Consider the following 19,550-nt stretch of genomic DNA (forward strand, 5'->3'; position numbering starts at 1 on the left):
CTCCCTTCCGTTCCTCCTTCACCATTGCCAAAGATCACTGACGGACTCCTGTGGAGTGGCATTGGTCATAGATAGCAGCCAGTTTTCAAAAGGAAAGAAAAGAAGAAAGCCTAACACATGAGGGAACAAAACAAAATGGAAAACTCTTGGCTGGAGTGATGTGGAAAGGAGGTGTATAAAAGAAGACCATTTGTATTTAGTAAATATAAAATGTAACTTAAAATTACATATAGATCACCTGTCAGTAGAAGGAAATTAAAATACATCTTTGGGTATAGAAATAATGCTATTTACACTGAACACATATGCTAAGCTTTGGGTCCATTTTCCAATATTTGTGATAAATTACTTTTACTTGTATTTTTGAGGGGCGTCGTCCAGTAATTAAAGAAAAATGTTTATTTTGTGTTTTAAACCAACTTTCCTAAACATTGATCAAACCCATAACTTGGGCTTCATTGACTTCTTTTTATTCTGATTTCTTGAGCCGTAACAGTGAACGAGATGGGAAAAGTTATTTTAAAAGATCACATACTATATGTACCTACTTTAAAATTTTCAGAATAGTTAACATATACAAATAAAACTTACAAATGATGAGTGACAGGATTAAAGTTGGTGAATTGAACACACGTATTTATTTTTGCTTCCTCCCAAAATGCTGATGAAATTTAACATATTAAAAAGAAAAAGTTATGGGGGCTGGCCCCGTGGCCGAGCGGTTAAGTTCGCGCGCTCCGCTGCAGGCGGCCCAGTGTTTCGTTGGTTCAAATCCTGGGCGCGGACACGATAGTGCTCATCAAACCACGCTGAGGCAGCGTCCCACATGCCACAACTAGAAGGACCCACAACGAAGAATATACAACTATGTGCCGGGGGGCTTTGGGGAGAAAAAGGAAAAAATCTTTAAAAAAAAAAAAAAAAAGTTATGAACCACCAAGGACAAAAGTAAACAGCAGAGAGGATAGCAGCTCACTTTGGCAACTTATAAGTAACTAAAGCGACTTAGCTGACAGGAGGAAGAATGAAATCTCAGCTGTCAGCTTGGAAAGCTGAGAAGCAAACTAGTTTTTGATTGCAGAATCCTGAAAGGCTCAGAAATTGGTGGCACAAGATAACCGAAAGTAGGGGTGAAGGTGAGGCCTAAAACAGGAGACTTGCTTCAAGTCTGTCGAAGAAGCAGAACACTGGCTCTCCTTCCCCACTCTGTTCAGACTCTGCGGCACGTCAGTGGGAGGTTGGAGAGAGTGAAGCAGAGTCTCTAGGCTGGGAAACATGAGGCATAGACGGGGCTGCATAGACGGGGCTGCGTGTGTGTTGGGGAATTAAGTGAAGATAACCATATTTGCATTTTGACGCCTCCAGCCTTCTTCGCTGATCTGGCTTTCTGGCAGCTAGGTTTATATACCGTCCAGTCAGGAGACGGGAAGAGAGCCCTCTCTGGGAAATCGGATACCTCCAAAGCAGTGGTCTTAGCACGTCGCTCAAAAGTATAGCCCACAGTCAACAGCCCCACCATGTGCAGTGCCCTTTCCACAGAAGCAGAGCACCAAGGATCAGCAGACATGAGAGGAAAACTTGTAAGATTTCGGAATGTAAAGATGAAGCCAACCCCAGAAAAGAAGTGCGGAGACACAGGTTTTATACATGGCTAGTAAAAACTTTAAAAGTAAAACAAAATTCTGTCATTATTATCCTCAGGGATGTAATATATTGAATCCTTGAAACAAAAATTGGATAATATATAAAAGAGCTTTTGGAAATTTAGAGATCCATTCTAGGAGGTCTAACACCTGAATGCCGGGCCTTCCAGAAAGCACATAGAAGGAAGGAAATCATCAAAAATGAATCAGAAAGTAATAAATCAAAAGTAACGTGTTTCCTGACTGGAAGGACTTATTCAGCAGCCTAGTGTAGTATATAAAAATGATGTAGACCTAGTCACGTTGTCGTGAAATTTTTAAACAGTGGGAACAAAGTGATGGTTCCGCAGACTCCAAACAGCTGAGGTGGAAGGGCGGGGAGAGGGGTTTCATGCAGAGACTCAAGAGTCAGAATGGCAGCAGATTGCCCAGTCGAAGAGCCGGAAACTACAAGACAGTGGAGCGTTGCCTTCACTATGAGAGAGAGTTATTTCCAAACTAGAATTCTGTACCAACTCAGTTAAACTAGATGGAAGAATAAAGACATTTTCAGGTATGCAAGACCCTCCTCTTTTGGAAACTACAGGAGGATGTGTTCCCACTGTAATAAGGTTGTAAATGAAATAGGAAGATAAAGTGGGATCCAGGAAGCCGATCCAACATGAGAGAGAAGATCTCCAGGATGATGGTTAAGGGAGATCCAGAGATGACAGGCCTCGATTGGAGCAGGTGGGAAAGCTCTGGGAGTGATTTCAAGACAATAAAATTGATAGCGTTACATAATATGTTTTGTATTTAGAACAAAAGTTTGGGTTTGAATTAGTGATAAATGTATAGAACACCCAGCAAAGGAAAAAATCAGATAATTATTAACTGGCAAAACAAATGTGCAGGAAAGAAAAAATAATCATAGTATGTGATTCTGTGCTGCTGTAAGTAGTATTTTATATAAGTCATAGTTAAATAGCTGAATTTTTGTCTAATCAAAATAACTTGGAAACTTGGAAAGGGTGGCAGTGGAAGTACATGGGGCTGCTGATAGTTGGGAGAGGTGTATGTGAAAGAGCTGAATCTTCAGGTCCGTGGTGTCAAGTCAGTGGGTACTGCTCTCGACTTTAAATCCAAGAAAAGGCGGTGTAGGAATGTTGCTTGGAGACCTGTAGGTAAATACCGACAATCAGCTGAAAGTTGTAAGTGATGGCCTCTAGGTGAAAGGAAATAGAGAATGAGACAGGGTAGCGTAGTGCTGTTTCTGTGGCAGAAGTTGTAGAACTAATTGGCTGGTGAAGCTTTATGTTTCAAATAATAAAAAAAAAGTCTAAATTAAAAAATAATGCAGATGCACCTATACCAAACAACATGGATTAATCTCACAGACAGTATTGAGTGAAACAAGCCAGACACAAAAGGTTTTATTTATAAAATGTATAAAAACAAACTGAACTAATCTATGATGTTAAAGGCACGGTAGTGGTTACCTCTCTGTGTGTGGTGGGGCCGGAGGAGGAGGATGGCTGGCGCTGGAGGCGGGCGGAAGAGGCCTGCTGATGGTCTGGGTGCTGGTTGCTTGGGTATTCACTCAAAATTCACCAGGCTCTGAACACTTAGGACATGGGCACTTTCTCTATGTAGGTTATACTTAGTAAAATTTATCCCTCAAATAATAATACAGATAATTACACTTTTAAATTACCATGTCAGTTCACTGAGATGTCTGTAACAACTCTACATGTGTTCGACTCCAGGAAAATAATGTGCCGAAAATTTTATTTGTTTGGTACTTTTTAATACCTTCTAGAATAGACTGACAGTGAAGCGGATATTTGGTTTTTGAGGACGATTTTTATGGCAACATCTAGTTATCATTTAATATTAAACTACTAAAGTAGGGGTTGGCAAACCACAGAGGGGGCCAGATCCTGCCCACGGCCTGTTTGTATGTCTTTGAGCTAAGAACAGTTTTTTACATTTTCAGTGTTAAAAAAAAGTGGAAGAAGAAAATGCAAGAGAAATTATATGTGGCCTGCAAAGCCTAAAATATTGACTGTTTGGCCCTTTACAGAATAAGTTTACCAACCCTTGTGCTAGAACACAAAAAAATGCCTGTTATCCTGGGAGAAAGAAGCAGTGAAAATTCTAACCAGAGGCAACACAACTTTAAAAAAAAAACAGCTTCTGAAAATGGTTAAAATAGTTTGTTTTTTAAATTGTGGTTTTGATAGTGCAGTTAGACTAGTAAAAAGGAGTTTCTCGAACTTGGTTAAGCTTGATTTGTTCCGGTCTCTTGCAGGTTGTAGGTGGCCTAGATATCCACAAAAAGATGGTGGTAGATGTGTGACTCTTTTTAAAGAGTACCACCCAACACTTTTGCTTTCTTCTCCATCTCTGAAGATCTGCTCAAGACGTCCAGCAATGCTCTCTGTGTATTTAAATGGAAGTATTTTTCTCTGTGAAGCCACATTTTCCAACACGAGCCTCATGAAGCCAACTAAGTGTTATTGAACTCTGATTCTCTCAATAACTCGGTGTAGCACTTTAAAGTCTGAAGGACAGCAGCAGGAAAAGAGCATATCAATGTGGTGAAGAAAGGGAAGGGGTTGGCTTTTTAATTTATTTTTCTTCATCTTTTATAACAAGAAAGTATCTATATATACATATGTAAATATTTATATATAGATATATGTAGCTTTCTGTATGTGTAGTAGGTTGGCTTTAATTTAATATACTTGATTCAGAAACAAAATGATAGAGTACAAAAGTGCCAAGCAGAACATAAAGCATCCTTACTTTTATTTCACACAGTTTTATATATAGATAGAAGATTGTACGATTTGAGCCGGGTATTAGGCCAGCTATTTTCCTTTTCCTGTGCTTTCTCCTTTGAGAGATCGACAAAGCATTTGTTAATGTCCTATTATTTCCCTTAATTACATTTTTGTAACAAAGGAGTTTGTAGCTTTATTTATACCTATCAATATATTTCCAGGGACTGCGTCTCATTGCTGAGCAGCTCTCACTACATCTCTGCTTGAGGAGAAAGTATAGTTCAGTGCTACTGCCAAGAGCTCATTCTCGTGTTCGTATCGTAACTGCACAAAGCTTATGGCTGCTTCATTGTTACTTGGTAACTAGGAGCCATTACATTTATTAAATGTCCCTGAATAAATGTAAGTTATCAGTTGTGATTTTATACATAAAGGCCAGAAGCTATATAAAGCAATCATGATTTATCTTAGACATTACTTAATGAAGAGTACCTGAAGTAATCATGTAACTGCTTAGGATATCCGTTTGTCTTATTACATGGGTAAATAATTTGTCATTAAACTTATGTTTAAATCATAAATTTCCCTTCTGTGTTTCAAAAGACTTGCAGCTAATCTAAAAAACTGGTGATATTTAATGTGCATGTATCTGAACACCCACATATATTTGTGATTTAAATGGGAGAAATCTCACTAATCTGTATATGCCACAGAAGAGCAAAATTTTATCTTAAATTTCTTTACCACAAGGCATAGAGAGTGCATGATGGTTTTCTTCCTTGATTTGCCCATATTTGTAATGGATGACAACTTAATAAATTTGTGTGATATAAAAGTAGTGTATCATGTTCCACCACTTGCTGTTATCCCTTCCCTTCTCTGCAAAGGTACTGTTGGCTGGAAGAAGACATTTTGGTTAGCTTTCTAGGACAGTAGTCTTTCCCTATATAGTTTTTCTACGAAAACTGGTTTTATAATCATGAGTGGGAAGGGCAGGTGGAATCCAGGTGAATGAGTCTGGAATTGGGCGCACCTGCCTCCATCGCTGTTCCTTCAACTAAGTGCTGCACATCATGGGCTCTGTCTGTGAGAGAAAAGTCCCGGTGCTTGGTGTCCTTGCATGACGTGGAGTTTGCATGTAGATCGATTTAAAATGTACCTCTTGTTTACATAATTTGCATAATTTAAAAAGATAATGTTGCCAAACTTTGGAAATGTTAATGTTCAAACTGAAAATCTCCACTACATGTAACTTTCTTCCTCTGGATCAGTACGTGGCTTATAATCCCAGCCAGTGGTTTGATCTGCTCCAGTGTCAACTGCCATGTGCTCCGCTTCAAGGGGGAACTAGTCTTTTGTGAATTTTTGTACATAAGTATTTGTTACGAATATTTTAGCAAATGCTTTCTATTTCTCTTGCTTGTGCATATCTTGGCTGGCGTTACAGAAAAATAGTGCAAACATTATTTCCTTACTGGGGAATGAGGGTTTTTTCCTTTTCCTTTTTTTTTTTTAGTGTGTGGGTGGGGGAGGGGGTGGTTTATGTTGAATGTTTAGTTTTTCTTCTGCATGAAACATCATGTTGTGGGATCTTTAGAAAACTTCATACTGTATGAATAAGAAAATAAAATATTTGAAACTTGCTTGACTGTATTCACAGCGGTCTTTGGGCTTTCACAGCCATTAGATATTTTCATTCTTTTGGATGTTTTAAAAAACTCTTATAAATTGATGTTTGATTATAAGCCATAAGTAAAAATAAATCTGCTTTATCACTGGGTAAAAACACGAGTCATTACAACGACCTGCAAAGCCCTATCTCATTCCTTTACCACTCACCCCTCCGCTTCCAGCCCCCTTGGCCTCCCTGTGGTTCCTGGAGCCTGTGGCTGGCTGCTGCTCCAGGCCTTTGCACTCTCTCTTCCCGCGCCAGATGTCCCCCAGCTAATGCCTCCAAGTCTTTGTTCAGGTCTGTCCTAGCCCAACAGGAACTCGCCTGGCCACCCTGTTTAAACATACGAATACACTGGGTCTCCTTTACCCGACTCTCTTCTCTTCTTCCAGAGCATTTAACCTCTTTTGACATAATGTATGTATTTTATATTATTTGGTTCCCCAGTTATTGAAATAAAATGAATGAAAAAGCTCCACAAGGGCAATGATTTCTGTCCCTTGGTCACCGATATCCTCAGTTTTCCATTATTCTGCCTAACTCTGTTTGCTCAATAAATGAATTAGGTAATAGGAGACACCCTGTCTATACAGGTGGTGATTCTATAATAAATTCTATTCAGTACTTTGTCACTCTTCATAAAAGGTAAAAGTATTTTTTTTAGACATTCAACCACTTGACTTTCATTCAACTTTGTAGAGTTCCTACTACATATGCCTAGCACTGTAATAAGAAGCACTTGACATACTTGTGGCAGGTAAATGACATACATGGCCCAGATAAGTTATGGGCTGTTAGGGGCGTTTGGTACCCAGAACACTCATATTGTCAGGTATGCACTGGTTATAAGATACCATCCACTGGACTCTGGCTCCTTGGACTATCCTAGGAGTGGACATTCGTTAAGCCTAAACCAACAGATCCCTTTAAGCTCCAGGTCTCCCTTTCTTTACCTAGTTGTAATGCTCTCAAGAGCAGAAAAGATGACTCAGTAGAGAGAAAAGGCAACCCACAGAATGGAAGATAACATTTGTAAATCATGTATCTGATAAGAGTTCTATCCAGAATATATAACTACAATCAACAAAAAAAAAAACCTGATTAAAAATGGGCAAAGGACTTGAATAGACATTTCTCCAAACAGCATGTGAAATGGCCGATAGCACATGAAAAGTTGCTCAACAGTACTAGTCATTATGGAAATGCAAATCAAAGCCACCAGATAGCATTTCATACTTATTAGCATGGCTGTTACCAAAAAAAGGTCTTGGCGAGGATGTGGAGAAATTGGAACCCTAGTGCATTGCTAGTGGGAATGTCAAATGGTGTACTCACTGTGGAAAATGGCATAGTGATTCCTCAAAAAAATTAAACTGAATTATCGTGATCCAGCAATTCCACTTCTGGGTATGTACCCAAGAGAAGTGAAAGCAGGAACTCAAATAGATATTTGTACACTCATGTTCATAGCAGCATTATTCACAATAGCCAAAAGGTAGAAGCAATCTAAGTGTCTGTGACAGATGAATAGTCAAAATGTGGTGTTACAATGGAATATTACTCATCCACAAAAGGAAGGAAATTCTGACACATGCTACAACATGCATGAACCTTGAAGATACTTTGCTGAGTAAAGTAAGCCAGTTAGAAAAGGACAATATTGTATCATTCTACTTATATGAGTTCCTGGAGTTGTCAAATTCATAGAGACAAAGTAGAATGGAGGTTGCTAAGGGCCGGGAGGGGGAAATAGGGAGTTAGTGTTTAATGGGTACAGTTCCAACTAGGAAAGATAAAGTTCTGGAGATGGATGGTGTTGTTATGTAACAATGGGAATGTACTTAATGCCACTTAACTGTGTACTCCAAAATGGTGAAAATGATAAATTATATAACCACAATTTAAAAGAGGAGAAAAAGATTGTAAGAAAAAGAACCTCAGTCTTTCTGGATAGTTTCCAGCACTTGCCCACAAAGAAAGAAATGGCGTTCAAGGTCATATATGTCTTGAATTATTAATGCTTATTCTTCAAAAATTCCCACATGGTCAGAAATCTCTCCCTGCATTAGCAAACATTTAAGCCAAAGTCCATTGCTACTTCAACCTTTTAATTCCCTTGGGCATTAGAAATCGATCTGCTAACCAGATCAAGTTAGCAAGTCTTTGCTCTCTCAAATCTCAAGATTTACTAGTTTCTTTGACCAAGTAACAAACATTTGTACAATACAAGCATTTTGCAAGTTGTAGGATGGTTATGTACACTGTCACTGTATACTTTCAGTAATCTAACCTTAAGCATGATGTCCCAATCTTAACATGGCTTTGGGAGCAGGAAAACTAGGTCTCTTTCCCAGATGCTCAATGAGCATGAGCTTTCTTCTGTGCCATCCTAGTTCTAGGTAGCATTAGAGTTGGAGCCCAAATCTTCTGGAATGTCTAGGAGGAAACTACCAAGGTGGTCTCCTTTATCAGCCATTGAGTATCCAAAAAGTGCTTGTCTCTCAGGCTCATCCCCCAGTCGATGGATCAGTAAATACATACACTGTTACACGTCAGAAATTGTACTAGGTAGTGAGTACCCAAAGATCAGAGGCTTTACTGTGGGAGGCAGACACTATAATAACCACAGTATAGCAAGACAATGGCCATAGAAACATGGATAAGCATGGCTGAGGTTGAGGTATTAATTTAGTGTCCAGGCCTTAGAGAAGGCTTTCAAGAAGTGATTTGATCCAGGTGTTAAGATTAACTACCATTGTGAAATAGATGTATTACCTCAACTCCTCCTCCATCATTCCCATTCCAAGAATTACTTTGGTTTCCTCTAACATTGTGTCTCACTTTCAAAGCGCAAGTAGTGATACTCTCCCAGGGGAGGGGAGAGATGCCTGACCAGGGAGGGGCCCAAAACTCAAGTCGCTAAACCAAATTTCAGCAACTACCAGAGAAATATATTTCCTCTCTTGTATTACTGACAGTTCTGACTACCTAAGAAATCTTCAAAAGGAAGTCAGTTCAAACCATACCAAACATTACTGCACTTTCCATAGAAAACCCGTTTTCCCCGTTTTCCCCATCAAAATTATGCTCCTTCCTTAAAAACCCAAAAGATTAATGGTTACCTAGCAGTGGTTCATTCCAGTGCAAGTACTTTGATAACCTGATTAAAATTGTAGACTCATTCCCCAGAAAAGTACACCCCCAGTGGTCACACTTTTGAATATAACTTCCTGGGCAAAGCAAGAGGGTGGGCAAGTACCTCTGAAGCCTGTGCAGACTCCAGAGCAAGAAAATCCTAACAAATTCCTCCTCTTCAGAAAGATGTGAGTAAAGAGATTTGATAGTCACTCACATACTCCATGTTGCTGTGTGGCCAAAGGATAAAAAAAACGATTGCTGAGACATTTCCAGCAATTTCCCATTGGATTCCCACCACAATATGTAAGTATATGTAATCCCACGCAATATACAAACTAGTTTGGGACAGTGGCAATGTAACTGATAGGAAGCAGAAGCTAATAATAGTTTTCCCTGTTCTTACATGAACTTTCTAATGCTCCCATCATTAAAGTTAAAAAGTTTTGATCAAGAGTTTGAGAGATGTACAAAAGAAAGTATCACAATCATGTTTAATAAGGGAGTTCCTTTCATTTAAAAAATGTGTAAAATCAATCAGATAATATTTAAATAGGCAGACACTAGTTAACACAATCTATTACATCTGCAGAACACAGTAGTTTTCTTAGGGTTGTAAAATCATTCTTTCACCATATTTTACAACTTAGAGGAAATATACCCAACATTGGTAATGTCTGACTACTTTCATTAAATACTTATTTGAAAAATAAAACTCTCTCCTCACATCCGCCGTGTGATGTAGGTCTTTAATTTTAACTTTACAAACTGCAAACAGGTGCAAGGTTAGCCTTTCTTGGTTCCCACAGTACAGTAAACTGCTGCTCTGACCTGACTCTGAAATAGTCACAGGCCACTCAGTTTAAGGGTCATGATGCAGAGAGGCTTTCTAAGAGAATTCTTCAATTACAATTTAAAGAAAAAATGTGTATAGAGTTATAAATTTATAAATAAAAAACTTATAAATTCATACAGAACTGTTTAAACAAGAAGTTTCCCTCCGAATGAGAGAATTATAAACTGAAAATCTGCACGTGATTTAAAATTAAAAAATGATAAATTATAATTACTATGTAAGTATAATAATGGTAGTAAATTTCGACATTTAAATTATCCTCAGAACTGTTGAGTGTGAATACCATCAAACTTTTCCTTTATGCTTCTGGCTGAGAATGGAAGATGGGACCAAGGCTTAAAGTGACTGAGAAATTCTTCACGTGGTTTCTTGTGACCACTTGTAGAGGGGAAGGTCTTTTTCTCTAGAGTCCAAAGACAAGATAAAAAAAGTCTGATTTGAAATCAGAATCGATCTGCTGCTCTGCTAGCCACGGCTCGAATATTGCCATAAACCTTTGATGGAGGATTTCCTGTAGAGGAAAGAAAAATGTTTACCTATATGAATATACTCACATATATGGAGGCTACATAGAAAACAGTCTACAACTCTAAAAAGAACAGAGACATTTTTTCCATTGGATCTTAAATCAATGAAAGAACCATAAAGGAATCCATACCCAAATATTCTTCAGAAAACATTGGAAATCCTAAGAACCAAAGGCACTGAGTTGTCAAAATATTTCAAAAAGAAGCTAGTCAGTCAGACGTGGGCACTGAGGGAGAATCTCAAGTGTTTTCTGAGCAGGCTGCTACAATCCTGTCTCTCTTATCGGAAGTTACTGACTTTGCCACACAGTTTGAAAATGGGACTAACTGGATTAAGTTGACCGGTGCTGATAGCAGCTTCCTTCTTGTTGAACCTAAAACATGGTGTTGCCTGCTACTCTGGAATGGCTTTTCTGTGCACCTTATCAGGGGAAAGCCACAAAGATTTAAGCAATAGAACCCAATAAACCCTTGCTCTTCTCTAGCAGGCAGACAGATGGAATCCTAGCAAAAATATTCCTACTTTTTTTTCTAGGCCCACATTTGTGAACCCTTGAGTTTCTACCTGCCATCTTCAACATGACCCTTATCCTAAACGCATGTGCAAATCTAGTCTGAGTTCCTAGATTCCTATTCTTTTCTTTCCAGAGAAAACACCAAAGAAAGAAACTGCTGTTACCCAGGATGAGGTTACAAATGGCAGTTCTTGCCATCTTGATGTTTTGGAAAGAGCCAAGGATGTGAACTTTCCTGCAAGAGAAAAAGTGAGAGAAGTTAACAACAAAAAGCATTTAACTAAATCCTGTAATCCAGAACCTCTGGAAAATCAGGATAGATACGGATTCCCAAATGCAGGTGGTGGGAATGGTTGCACAACTTGGTAAATATACTAAAAACGACTTTGAAAGGGGAAATTTTATGGTGTGTGAATTATATCCCCCCAAAATTAACAAATGACATAAACAAAAAAATTTTTTTAAAAACTAAGTTAAGATTCTTGGTTAATAATGGCTGCCATGCAGTGATGTTCCCTCCGTGCCAGGGCTTCATATACATCTTCTCATTTAATTCTCACGTGAGCTTTATTAGGTAGATGCTATTCCCATTTACAGATGAGGAAAGAAGTTTAAAAGAAATCAAGAAACCTGTCCAAGATTACACCCTGGCCGAGCTAGGATGATTGAGTACCCAGAAATGCAAGAAATACTGTACTTAATTAAAACGTCTTTGGATTTCAACTGCAAAGCTTTCCGCAGTTTAACTAAATCTCTTCTGTACTCACTGAGGATCCTCTAGACCCTTTTAATATTCCTTGCTGAATGACTCAAATGAGATTGACAATAGAGCATTTTGCCTTTTCAAACTCATCTTCCAAAATGTCAGTAAACTGACACTGAATCGGCAGTGGGAACATCAAGCAGAACCCTCTCCCTGCCATAGGCTCAGATATTTCTGAAACGGGTAAAAGTGAGGCTAAAAACAAGAGAATCAGTTAAAGTCTGTTCAAGATGATCCCCAGATTTTCTTCCCCACCCTGTGCAAACAGGCAGCCACCCCTCTGTAACTCTGCAAAACTGTGAGGGCGCTGCTTACTGGAGAAGGCGAAAATCATGGTGTCTGGTCCTGGGGTATCAGGCACGGCTGAAGGAGGAGTCCCATGCTAACAAGAGGGGGAACGTCAAGCAAACATTTGCACCCTGAATGTTGAGACCTCCAGCTGCCTTCCATAACTGGGCTCCAAACATCTGGCAGCAAAGAGACTGGAGAATACTTATCTGGGGAACCTGACCTGCTCAATAAGAAAGACTAAAGAAACTGAAATCAGGGCTTCCCCAAAGAAATAGCCTGGCCAGTCCCCCCCCCGAGTGAAGCCTACAGTCAATGCCCTCACCATGCACCCTGAGGTCAGGGCTTCTACTGCTCGTTACCGTCCCACTCTCACGTATGGCATACGCTGAAGATCACCAGAATGTGAGGAAGCCTCTACTGCCAGAGAGTGAAGGCCACAACCGGCAAAGTGAAGAAAGCATCCCAGAAACAGAGACTGCAGGGAGAGGAGAATAAAAACAACAAAAACAGAACAAAACCAGCCAGACGAGAAAAGCTCCCTTCATGCACCCACGAACCAAGGACAGCATGTTAGGAAAACTAAATAGCAGGATTAGAAGGTACTTAGAGAAAGGATTCCAAATAGGATGGGAAAAGAGAAGGAAAATCAAAGAAGTAATTCAAGAAAATTTCTAAGAACAGTAGAAAACGGAGCTTCTAGTTTAAAAGGACCCAGTAAGATGAATAAAAATAGACCCACACCAACGCACATCCCTGTGAAACTTCAGAACACGGGATGAAGACCATAGTATAACTGCCAGGAAGGAGCTAAAAGAATCAGGAATCAAAATGGCTTTGGACTTCTCAGTAGCAACACTGAAAGCCAGAAGGTAATGTAGCAATGCCTTCAAAATTCTGAATGAAAATGATTTGTAACAGAACTGTATACTTGGCCAGGCTGGAAGACATCTTCAGAACCAGAAGGTCTCAAAAAATGTACTTCCTCTGCTCAGCTAGCTCCTGGACTGTGTACAGCACCAAAACAAGTAGTCAAGCGGGTGAGTGAAATGGGGCAAGTCAAAAGGTACAAACTTCCTGCTGTAGAATAAATAAGTCCGGGGGGGACACATCTGGATACACCAAGAGGGGAAAGAGACAACATACAGATTTTTGTTGAATCAGTACACTGAAAATTCAGAAAGCACACAGACAGCTAAGAATTATTTGTTCAAAGGAAAACAAAGTTGCAAAGAACAGATAAATAATCACCATTTATCAACTGGCTCAGCTCTTAACTATGCTGAGCAGCAGTTCTGTACTTGGGTAATACTGAACACTGGTCTATTAAAACCCACAATGTATGGGGAGGAGGGGGAGGACCCAGTAAACTGGATTTCCAGAAAGGAGGAGTGTGGGCTGGAGGTGGGGGAGGGGTGAAAGCAAGCTAAATCTTCATCTTTCATGGTAGAAAGCCAACAGTGAATCCGAAACAAAAATCCACAAGCTGGTATATAAACAAGATATTTGGAAATATGGAGATGAATGATTTTTAAAAATTAGCCAAAAGAGTGGAAATTGATTCCTCTGAGGAGGGGGAAATTTAGGTAGGCAGTAGTAATTTTTGGCTTTTTAAAGTATGTGAATGTCTAACTTTGATAAAAATAAAATTCTTTAAAATAGAGCATGAAAGATGAGGAAATAGAAATAGCAAGAATATATAAAGCGTGAGTAGTCTTCCTACACAGAACAACCCAAATAATGGGGCAGTAGTTGCAAGAGAATATACGTCTCAGGACACAGGGGCAATATTTCCTGTCTGATATACTGAATATATGTGGAACACAGTTTTTAGTTTTATGTCTTGCTCACATTATATTGCATTTTGCCAAGTTATTAGCAACTCATTAAAAATAACATTTACAGGTACATAATAGTCCATCTTATGGCTATATCATAAATTGTTGCACATGTGGATTTCCAATTAGCCTATTTATAGCAAAAACAAGTAGATAGTACTTTACTTTCGAGTAGTGTCTAATTCAGTTTGTACAAAAGATATAAAAAGTAATTCAATAGCAACATTATTCATAATAGCCCCAAACTGAAAACAACGCAAATGTCCATCCACTGTAAATGGATAAACAAGCGCAGCATGGCCATACAATGGACGAGGACTTGGCAGTAAGAAGGAATTACTGAGACACCCAACAAAATGGAGAAGCTCGAAACAACATGCTAATTAAAGGAAGCCATACACCAAAGACAGCATACTGTGTATTTCCATTTATATGAATTTCTACAAAAGGCAAAACCACAGTGACAGAAAGTGGATCAGTGACTGCCCGGGAACTGGATGGGGCTGCAAAGATGTACAAGGAACTCCTGGAGCGATGGAGCTGTGTGAGTGCGGTAGGATGAGAGGACTAGAGAACATCTGGCAAAACCTCGCTGGACGGTGTACTTAACACGGGTGGATTTTACTGTATGTAAATCACACTGCAATACAGTTGAAAAAAAGTAGTTCCACTAGTAAATTTTAAGTTAACACTTATAAATATATTTATAAATGTATATGACAGACTGCCCAAAATTTGATGAGCAAATCAGTTACATTTTTAGATTTCTAAATTCACAAAAGTTTTTAGGGCTATATGTGATATTTTTTAAACGTGGTATACAAAAATTTCTAATTCAAAAAAGCTTTTCCCATGACTCCATATTCCCAGCTCTGGGCTCGATTCATAATAAAAGATCAGAATTAGAAGACGCCTGTCTTCAGGGAAAGAGGGCTACCAACGTAGTATTATGGTTATCTTTAGAGTATAAAAAATAGTCTACAATTTAAATTCTAAATAATGGTGAGCCCTGCAGTTTAGAGCAAAGATAATATGATTTTAAATAAAATTATTTCTGGGTTTAGTAGCAGGCAGATCCCTTCTCCTCTCAGTCAACCACTTCATTTCCCAACTTCACGGCATTACATAATCTCTGAGCCATCTGCCAGGAACCCCAACCTGGCAACGGAGCAGCTCCAACCTCAGACAGGGGTAATCCCAGCTTGACTTCCTACATCCTTTTTATAAGCCTGTATCATCTTATTTATGTTCGCATAGAACTGCTCTCACCCAACATGCAATAATCATCTTCCTTTTATGAAAGGCTTTTATAAATAAATGAATATTTATGTATATATATATATTTTTTTTAAAAGGAAAGTTTCACAATGGCATTTAAAACACCTACTCCCTGCTCTCTCCTCTCTGATTTAATAGATTCCTCAGATACTATTTAAATCTTCACATGTCATGTAATTTCTTTTAATAGGGATTCTAAACATTTCCTTCATTGCTAATGGAGAAAAAAGCTATAATTTCTACGAGTTTCTCAACTAACTTAATCTACTTTCAAAGTAGGTATCCATTCATCCAGAACCACACACTGACAAAGATTTAGCGATGACATTATGCATAAAATACAATCTTTATGACTTTTTGAAACCAGCAGAAGATCAAATATAAATGATGACAGTAATTTTCTCAAGATCACATACTTACACATCAGCCAAAACTATCCGTGTGCGTGTCACATTCTCTATGGTGAATTTGGTTTTTCCTCCTTTGCCAGCGATTCTTCCTATTGCCCTTGACAGGTGGTCTCCCTTTAAGGGCTTAACTAAATAAGAAAAGCAAGATGTCGAGAGGTAAGCAGTTCCTTCCAGTGCACCACCCACTTCCACATAAAGTTTAATCATTAAATTTCCTTACTAAAATACACAAAATAGATATTTTAAAAAATGCTGCTAATAATACAGTTCAATTGATGTTATGAGAAAGCTGAGAGTCACACAGTACAAAACTACAGTATTTCATAAGAAAGAACACCATACGCTCACCATCTGTAATTTCAAAAGACTCTAGGAAGAGGTCATCCAACCTAATGAGGGCAAGTGCGTCCTAAAATATAAAAACAAACACCTGAGAATGAGTGTTAAGCTAAAATTCACAAATTAAAGAACCAGAAAACTCAAAAAAAAAAAAACCCAACTCAAATCCATTGAAACATTCATACTGAGTATTTTTCAAGCCCCCATTTCAGACGTCATGAAATCACTCACCTCTACCTGAAACCCGAGAATAAAGGCTTTCACAAAATCAGCTGCTTTTGTCAGAGCACTAACATCCTTGGTTTCTTTACATGTCTGTTAAAGAAAAAAGCAGCACAAATTATAGCTGGGGATGAAAAAGATAATATTTCCCATTTTCTTAATTGCCTTCACCATCACCTTTCCCCAACATATTCTCTGCGACCCAGTTTTTAGTGATGTAAGTACTGTGTTTACTTTGCAAAATAAAACATTCCCAGCTCCAGAGCTGGGCAGTTCCACCCAAAGACCATCAAATGACCGACTGCACTCCACGCCTGATCTGGCTCGGGGATTATCAGCAAGATCCCTCTGGCACAGCTCAACGGCTCACACTCCGAAGGGGCCCAGGCTGGTTCATCCCGTCAATGCCCAAGCTGGTCCTCCTCCCCTTCAGTGCAGTCAGTCTCCTAGGAGTCCCGCTCTACCTCCTGACTTCAATCATCATTGATAAGCTGATGTTTCCCAAAGCAACCGCTCCAGGACTGACCACCTAGAATGGGTTAAGGACGGATCCTGCCCTCAAGGAGTTTATTCACGAATCACAGAAATAGCCGCTATTCCTAAAATGCCCACCACTCACTATAAAAGACAGGCACTCCCAAGGTGCTTTGCACACTGCAGCTCTAATCTTCACGACAACTCTGAATATTAAGTAATACAAAGGGGAAACTAAAGTACTAAAAAGTGAAAAAGTAAGATTCGAATACAGGTCTGATTCCAAAACTGTTATTTCCACTCTTCCACTCTCACAATCTAGTTGAAGAGACCACATATTTGGCAAATTTAAAACCACACGGGGTTGTGTAATGGCACATTTAAAACTAGCACCCAGGCCTAATCCTATATGTGACCTTGGGCAAGTCCCATAGATACCCTAGATCTTAAGTTTTCTCACCTGTAAAACAAGGAGGTCAGAGCAGGAGACCCTGAGAGGTCCCTACTAGCATCAAGATTCACTTACTAGCTTGATGACTTTGGCCAAGACACTCCTTCACCCCTCGGTTTCCTCACATCTATAAGCTGGGCGTATGTATGTCATCTACCTCATAGGGCTGTCCTAAAGACCAAAATGATGTAGCGCATGCCAAAGCCCCACGGTGTGTCTGGCATAGAGCAGTAGCAACAAACGTTAGTGGAATCCACATTGATAATGCTGCAATACATGAGACAGCTAAGCACAATAAAAGTCCAGGCACTGAAGACATGACTGAAGAGGGGACCGATCATAAAAGACAAAGAATGTGAGCTAGACCCTCAAAGATGACTGGAACTGAGGTAGGAAGAGAAAGTGGGTAGGGAGGAGAGGGCCTTCTTCAGACAGCAAAGCCACCTGTGTGAAGATAAAAATATTCAAAGAAGATGGTGAGACGAACTTAGGACTGAGACTCCTACTTAAAAGGCAGGTTCAGTCCCCAACTTAACTTTTACCCTTCAGAGACACTGCCGATACCAGGATATCATAACAAAAGCAGCGTGTTATGGGAAAATTAATCAGGCCCTGGCAGGGAGGGTGGAGTGGGGAAAGGAGATTTAAAGCAATGAAGCAAGAAAAACCTATAAAGAAACAAGTTTTGGCAGGAAACCATAAAACCTGAATGAAAGTGGCAATGGGAAGAGAGAGGAGTTCTCCTATCAAGTTCTACTTTACACTCTACCAGCTATTTAGAGAAGAGCCTCTCTGGGTTACTCTGTTATTTTAGTCCCTCAACAGAGACGAGTGTACATCAGTCCCAATGACAGCATAACAATCCTCAAAAAGGAAGACATGATTAATTTTGGTCATTGATTCTGATACAAAATTGGCACCCAGAAAAAAGAAGCCCAAAGTCAATTAATTTTAATCGTCTACCTCCCGGACTGACACCATGGAATGAATATGTATGTGTGTGTGTGTGTGTAGATATAGATATAAAACTTATTCTCAAAATAATACATTTTTTACCCAAAAGAATACCCTTAAAATACATAGGACCTGTACTGCAGCAAGTACTTCGGTTTGTTATTTACATATTTCTGTTAACGACATCATCTTTACTCGACCTCTTCTCAATTCAACACAGAACATCATTATAAAAAGATGCACAGGCACAGCCAGTACTTTGATATGATCTCAGAACCAACTTATGAACTCAACTAATATTTGTGTTAAATGCCGACTTTGAAGGCATTTGAGAAGTTCAAATTCACTAAATCAGAAAAACATTTAACTAAATAAGTCCCATTAAGGAAAGTCTATTCAGGCATTTTCATTCCTGCAGGAGAAACCCTAGTATATCTGGAAATGGCTGACATTCTCCTTACCCTGATTTCTACATTCCTCGATTTCAAGTTAAAGCGTATCTGAAGTCCCAAATGTTCCACAATAGGAGTAAATATCTTCAACCAGTTTTCTTTCAATGGCGTGTATCTGTTAGCTGGGACTGAGATTTTCCTTGTTTCTTCTTTCCCACCCTACAATAAAAGAACACAAAACTCAGGAGACGTCTGGAGGAATTGGTGTAGAGTTGTAAAGTGACAGCTGATCCACAAAAAACCTCCTTTAACTGAACGAATTAAACTTCAGCAGAGTTACTTCTCTACTAGAACTTCACGCCAGAAGAGCCCCCGTAGCTTCAACATCACCCAGAGGCCACCAGCTCGACCCGCCTCGGGCCCCTGCCCGGTTCCTGTCCCAGAGTCCCGCCAGTACCAGGAACGCATCCCCGGAGAGGGGCGGGAAGACGGGCCTCTTCGCGGGTCGGGCCTCTTCCGTGTCCATGCGACCCGCGTCCTCGCCCTCCCCCGCCGGGGACAGCTGCTCAGCCTGCCGTTTCTTCGCCCGCCGGCCACCCTTGCGGGTGACCTGGGTGAAGCCGTCCTCGGCCCCCACGCTCTGTGCCTCCATCTCGGTTGCCATCCCCAGGAATCTCCAGTTCCACCAGGCTCTTCCGGCTCGAACACGTGCGCTGCTGCACCGCGCATGCGCAGCGCACAGGCTCCAGCGCTCGCCAATGGGCCCCGGGGCTCCGCCTCCTTTCCTAAGAAGTCCCACGCAGGGGACCTGAAGCACGATTTTGTGCGTGTTTGTTGGAAAGCAAATAGGGCTGTCCTAAAATATGCCTGACTCTTCAAGTCTCCCTCTTGCCCCGCTATTCACAGCCAAAGCATTTTATGACCTCTAATCTGTATATGTGCGAAAGGCAGTAAGTAAAGGCGATAAACAAGTTTGCGCCGTCATCAAGAAAAACCTTGTGAGACGTCAGTAGCCCATCTGGCATTAC

At 39.9% G+C, this 19,550-nt stretch overlaps 2 protein-coding genes across 4 annotated transcripts in view; one reads left to right on the forward strand and one right to left on the reverse strand.

Moving 5' to 3' along the window:
* PPP3R1 (protein phosphatase 3 regulatory subunit B, alpha) overlaps positions 1 to 6,561 on the forward strand; it is a 66,959-nt gene extending 60,398 nt beyond the window's left edge. For 2 of the 3 annotated variants that reach the window (XM_023618419.2, XM_023618420.2), the window contains exon 6: positions 3,934 to 6,194. In XM_023618419.2, coding sequence (XP_023474187.1) covers positions 3,934 to 3,981 — 48 coding nt within the window. In that variant the 3' untranslated portion in view covers positions 3,982 to 6,194. Of the gene's footprint in view, positions 1 to 3,933 lie in introns of all 3 variants that reach the window. The other variant, NM_001309345.1, reaches the window with a different exon arrangement.
* Positions 6,562 to 9,950: 3,389 nt separating this feature from the next.
* PNO1 (partner of NOB1 homolog) lies at positions 9,951 to 19,422 on the reverse strand. Its single transcript, XM_001492348.7, has 7 exons — positions 18,980 to 19,422; positions 18,592 to 18,741; positions 16,261 to 16,344; positions 16,039 to 16,099; positions 15,701 to 15,818; positions 11,278 to 11,348; positions 9,951 to 10,582 (listed from the first exon to the last, which is right to left on the reverse strand). Exons 1-7 carry the CDS (start codon positions 19,184 to 19,186, stop codon positions 10,515 to 10,517), a joined length of 759 nt encoding a protein of 252 aa, XP_001492398.2. The 5' UTR covers positions 19,187 to 19,422; the 3' UTR covers positions 9,951 to 10,514.
* Between the last annotated feature and the right edge of the window lie 128 nt (positions 19,423 to 19,550).

The sequence above is a fragment of the Equus caballus genome, chromosome 15 (genome assembly GCF_041296265.1).
Source record: "Equus caballus isolate H_3958 breed thoroughbred chromosome 15, TB-T2T, whole genome shotgun sequence".
NCBI classification, from domain to species: domain Eukaryota; kingdom Metazoa; phylum Chordata; class Mammalia; order Perissodactyla; family Equidae; genus Equus; species Equus caballus.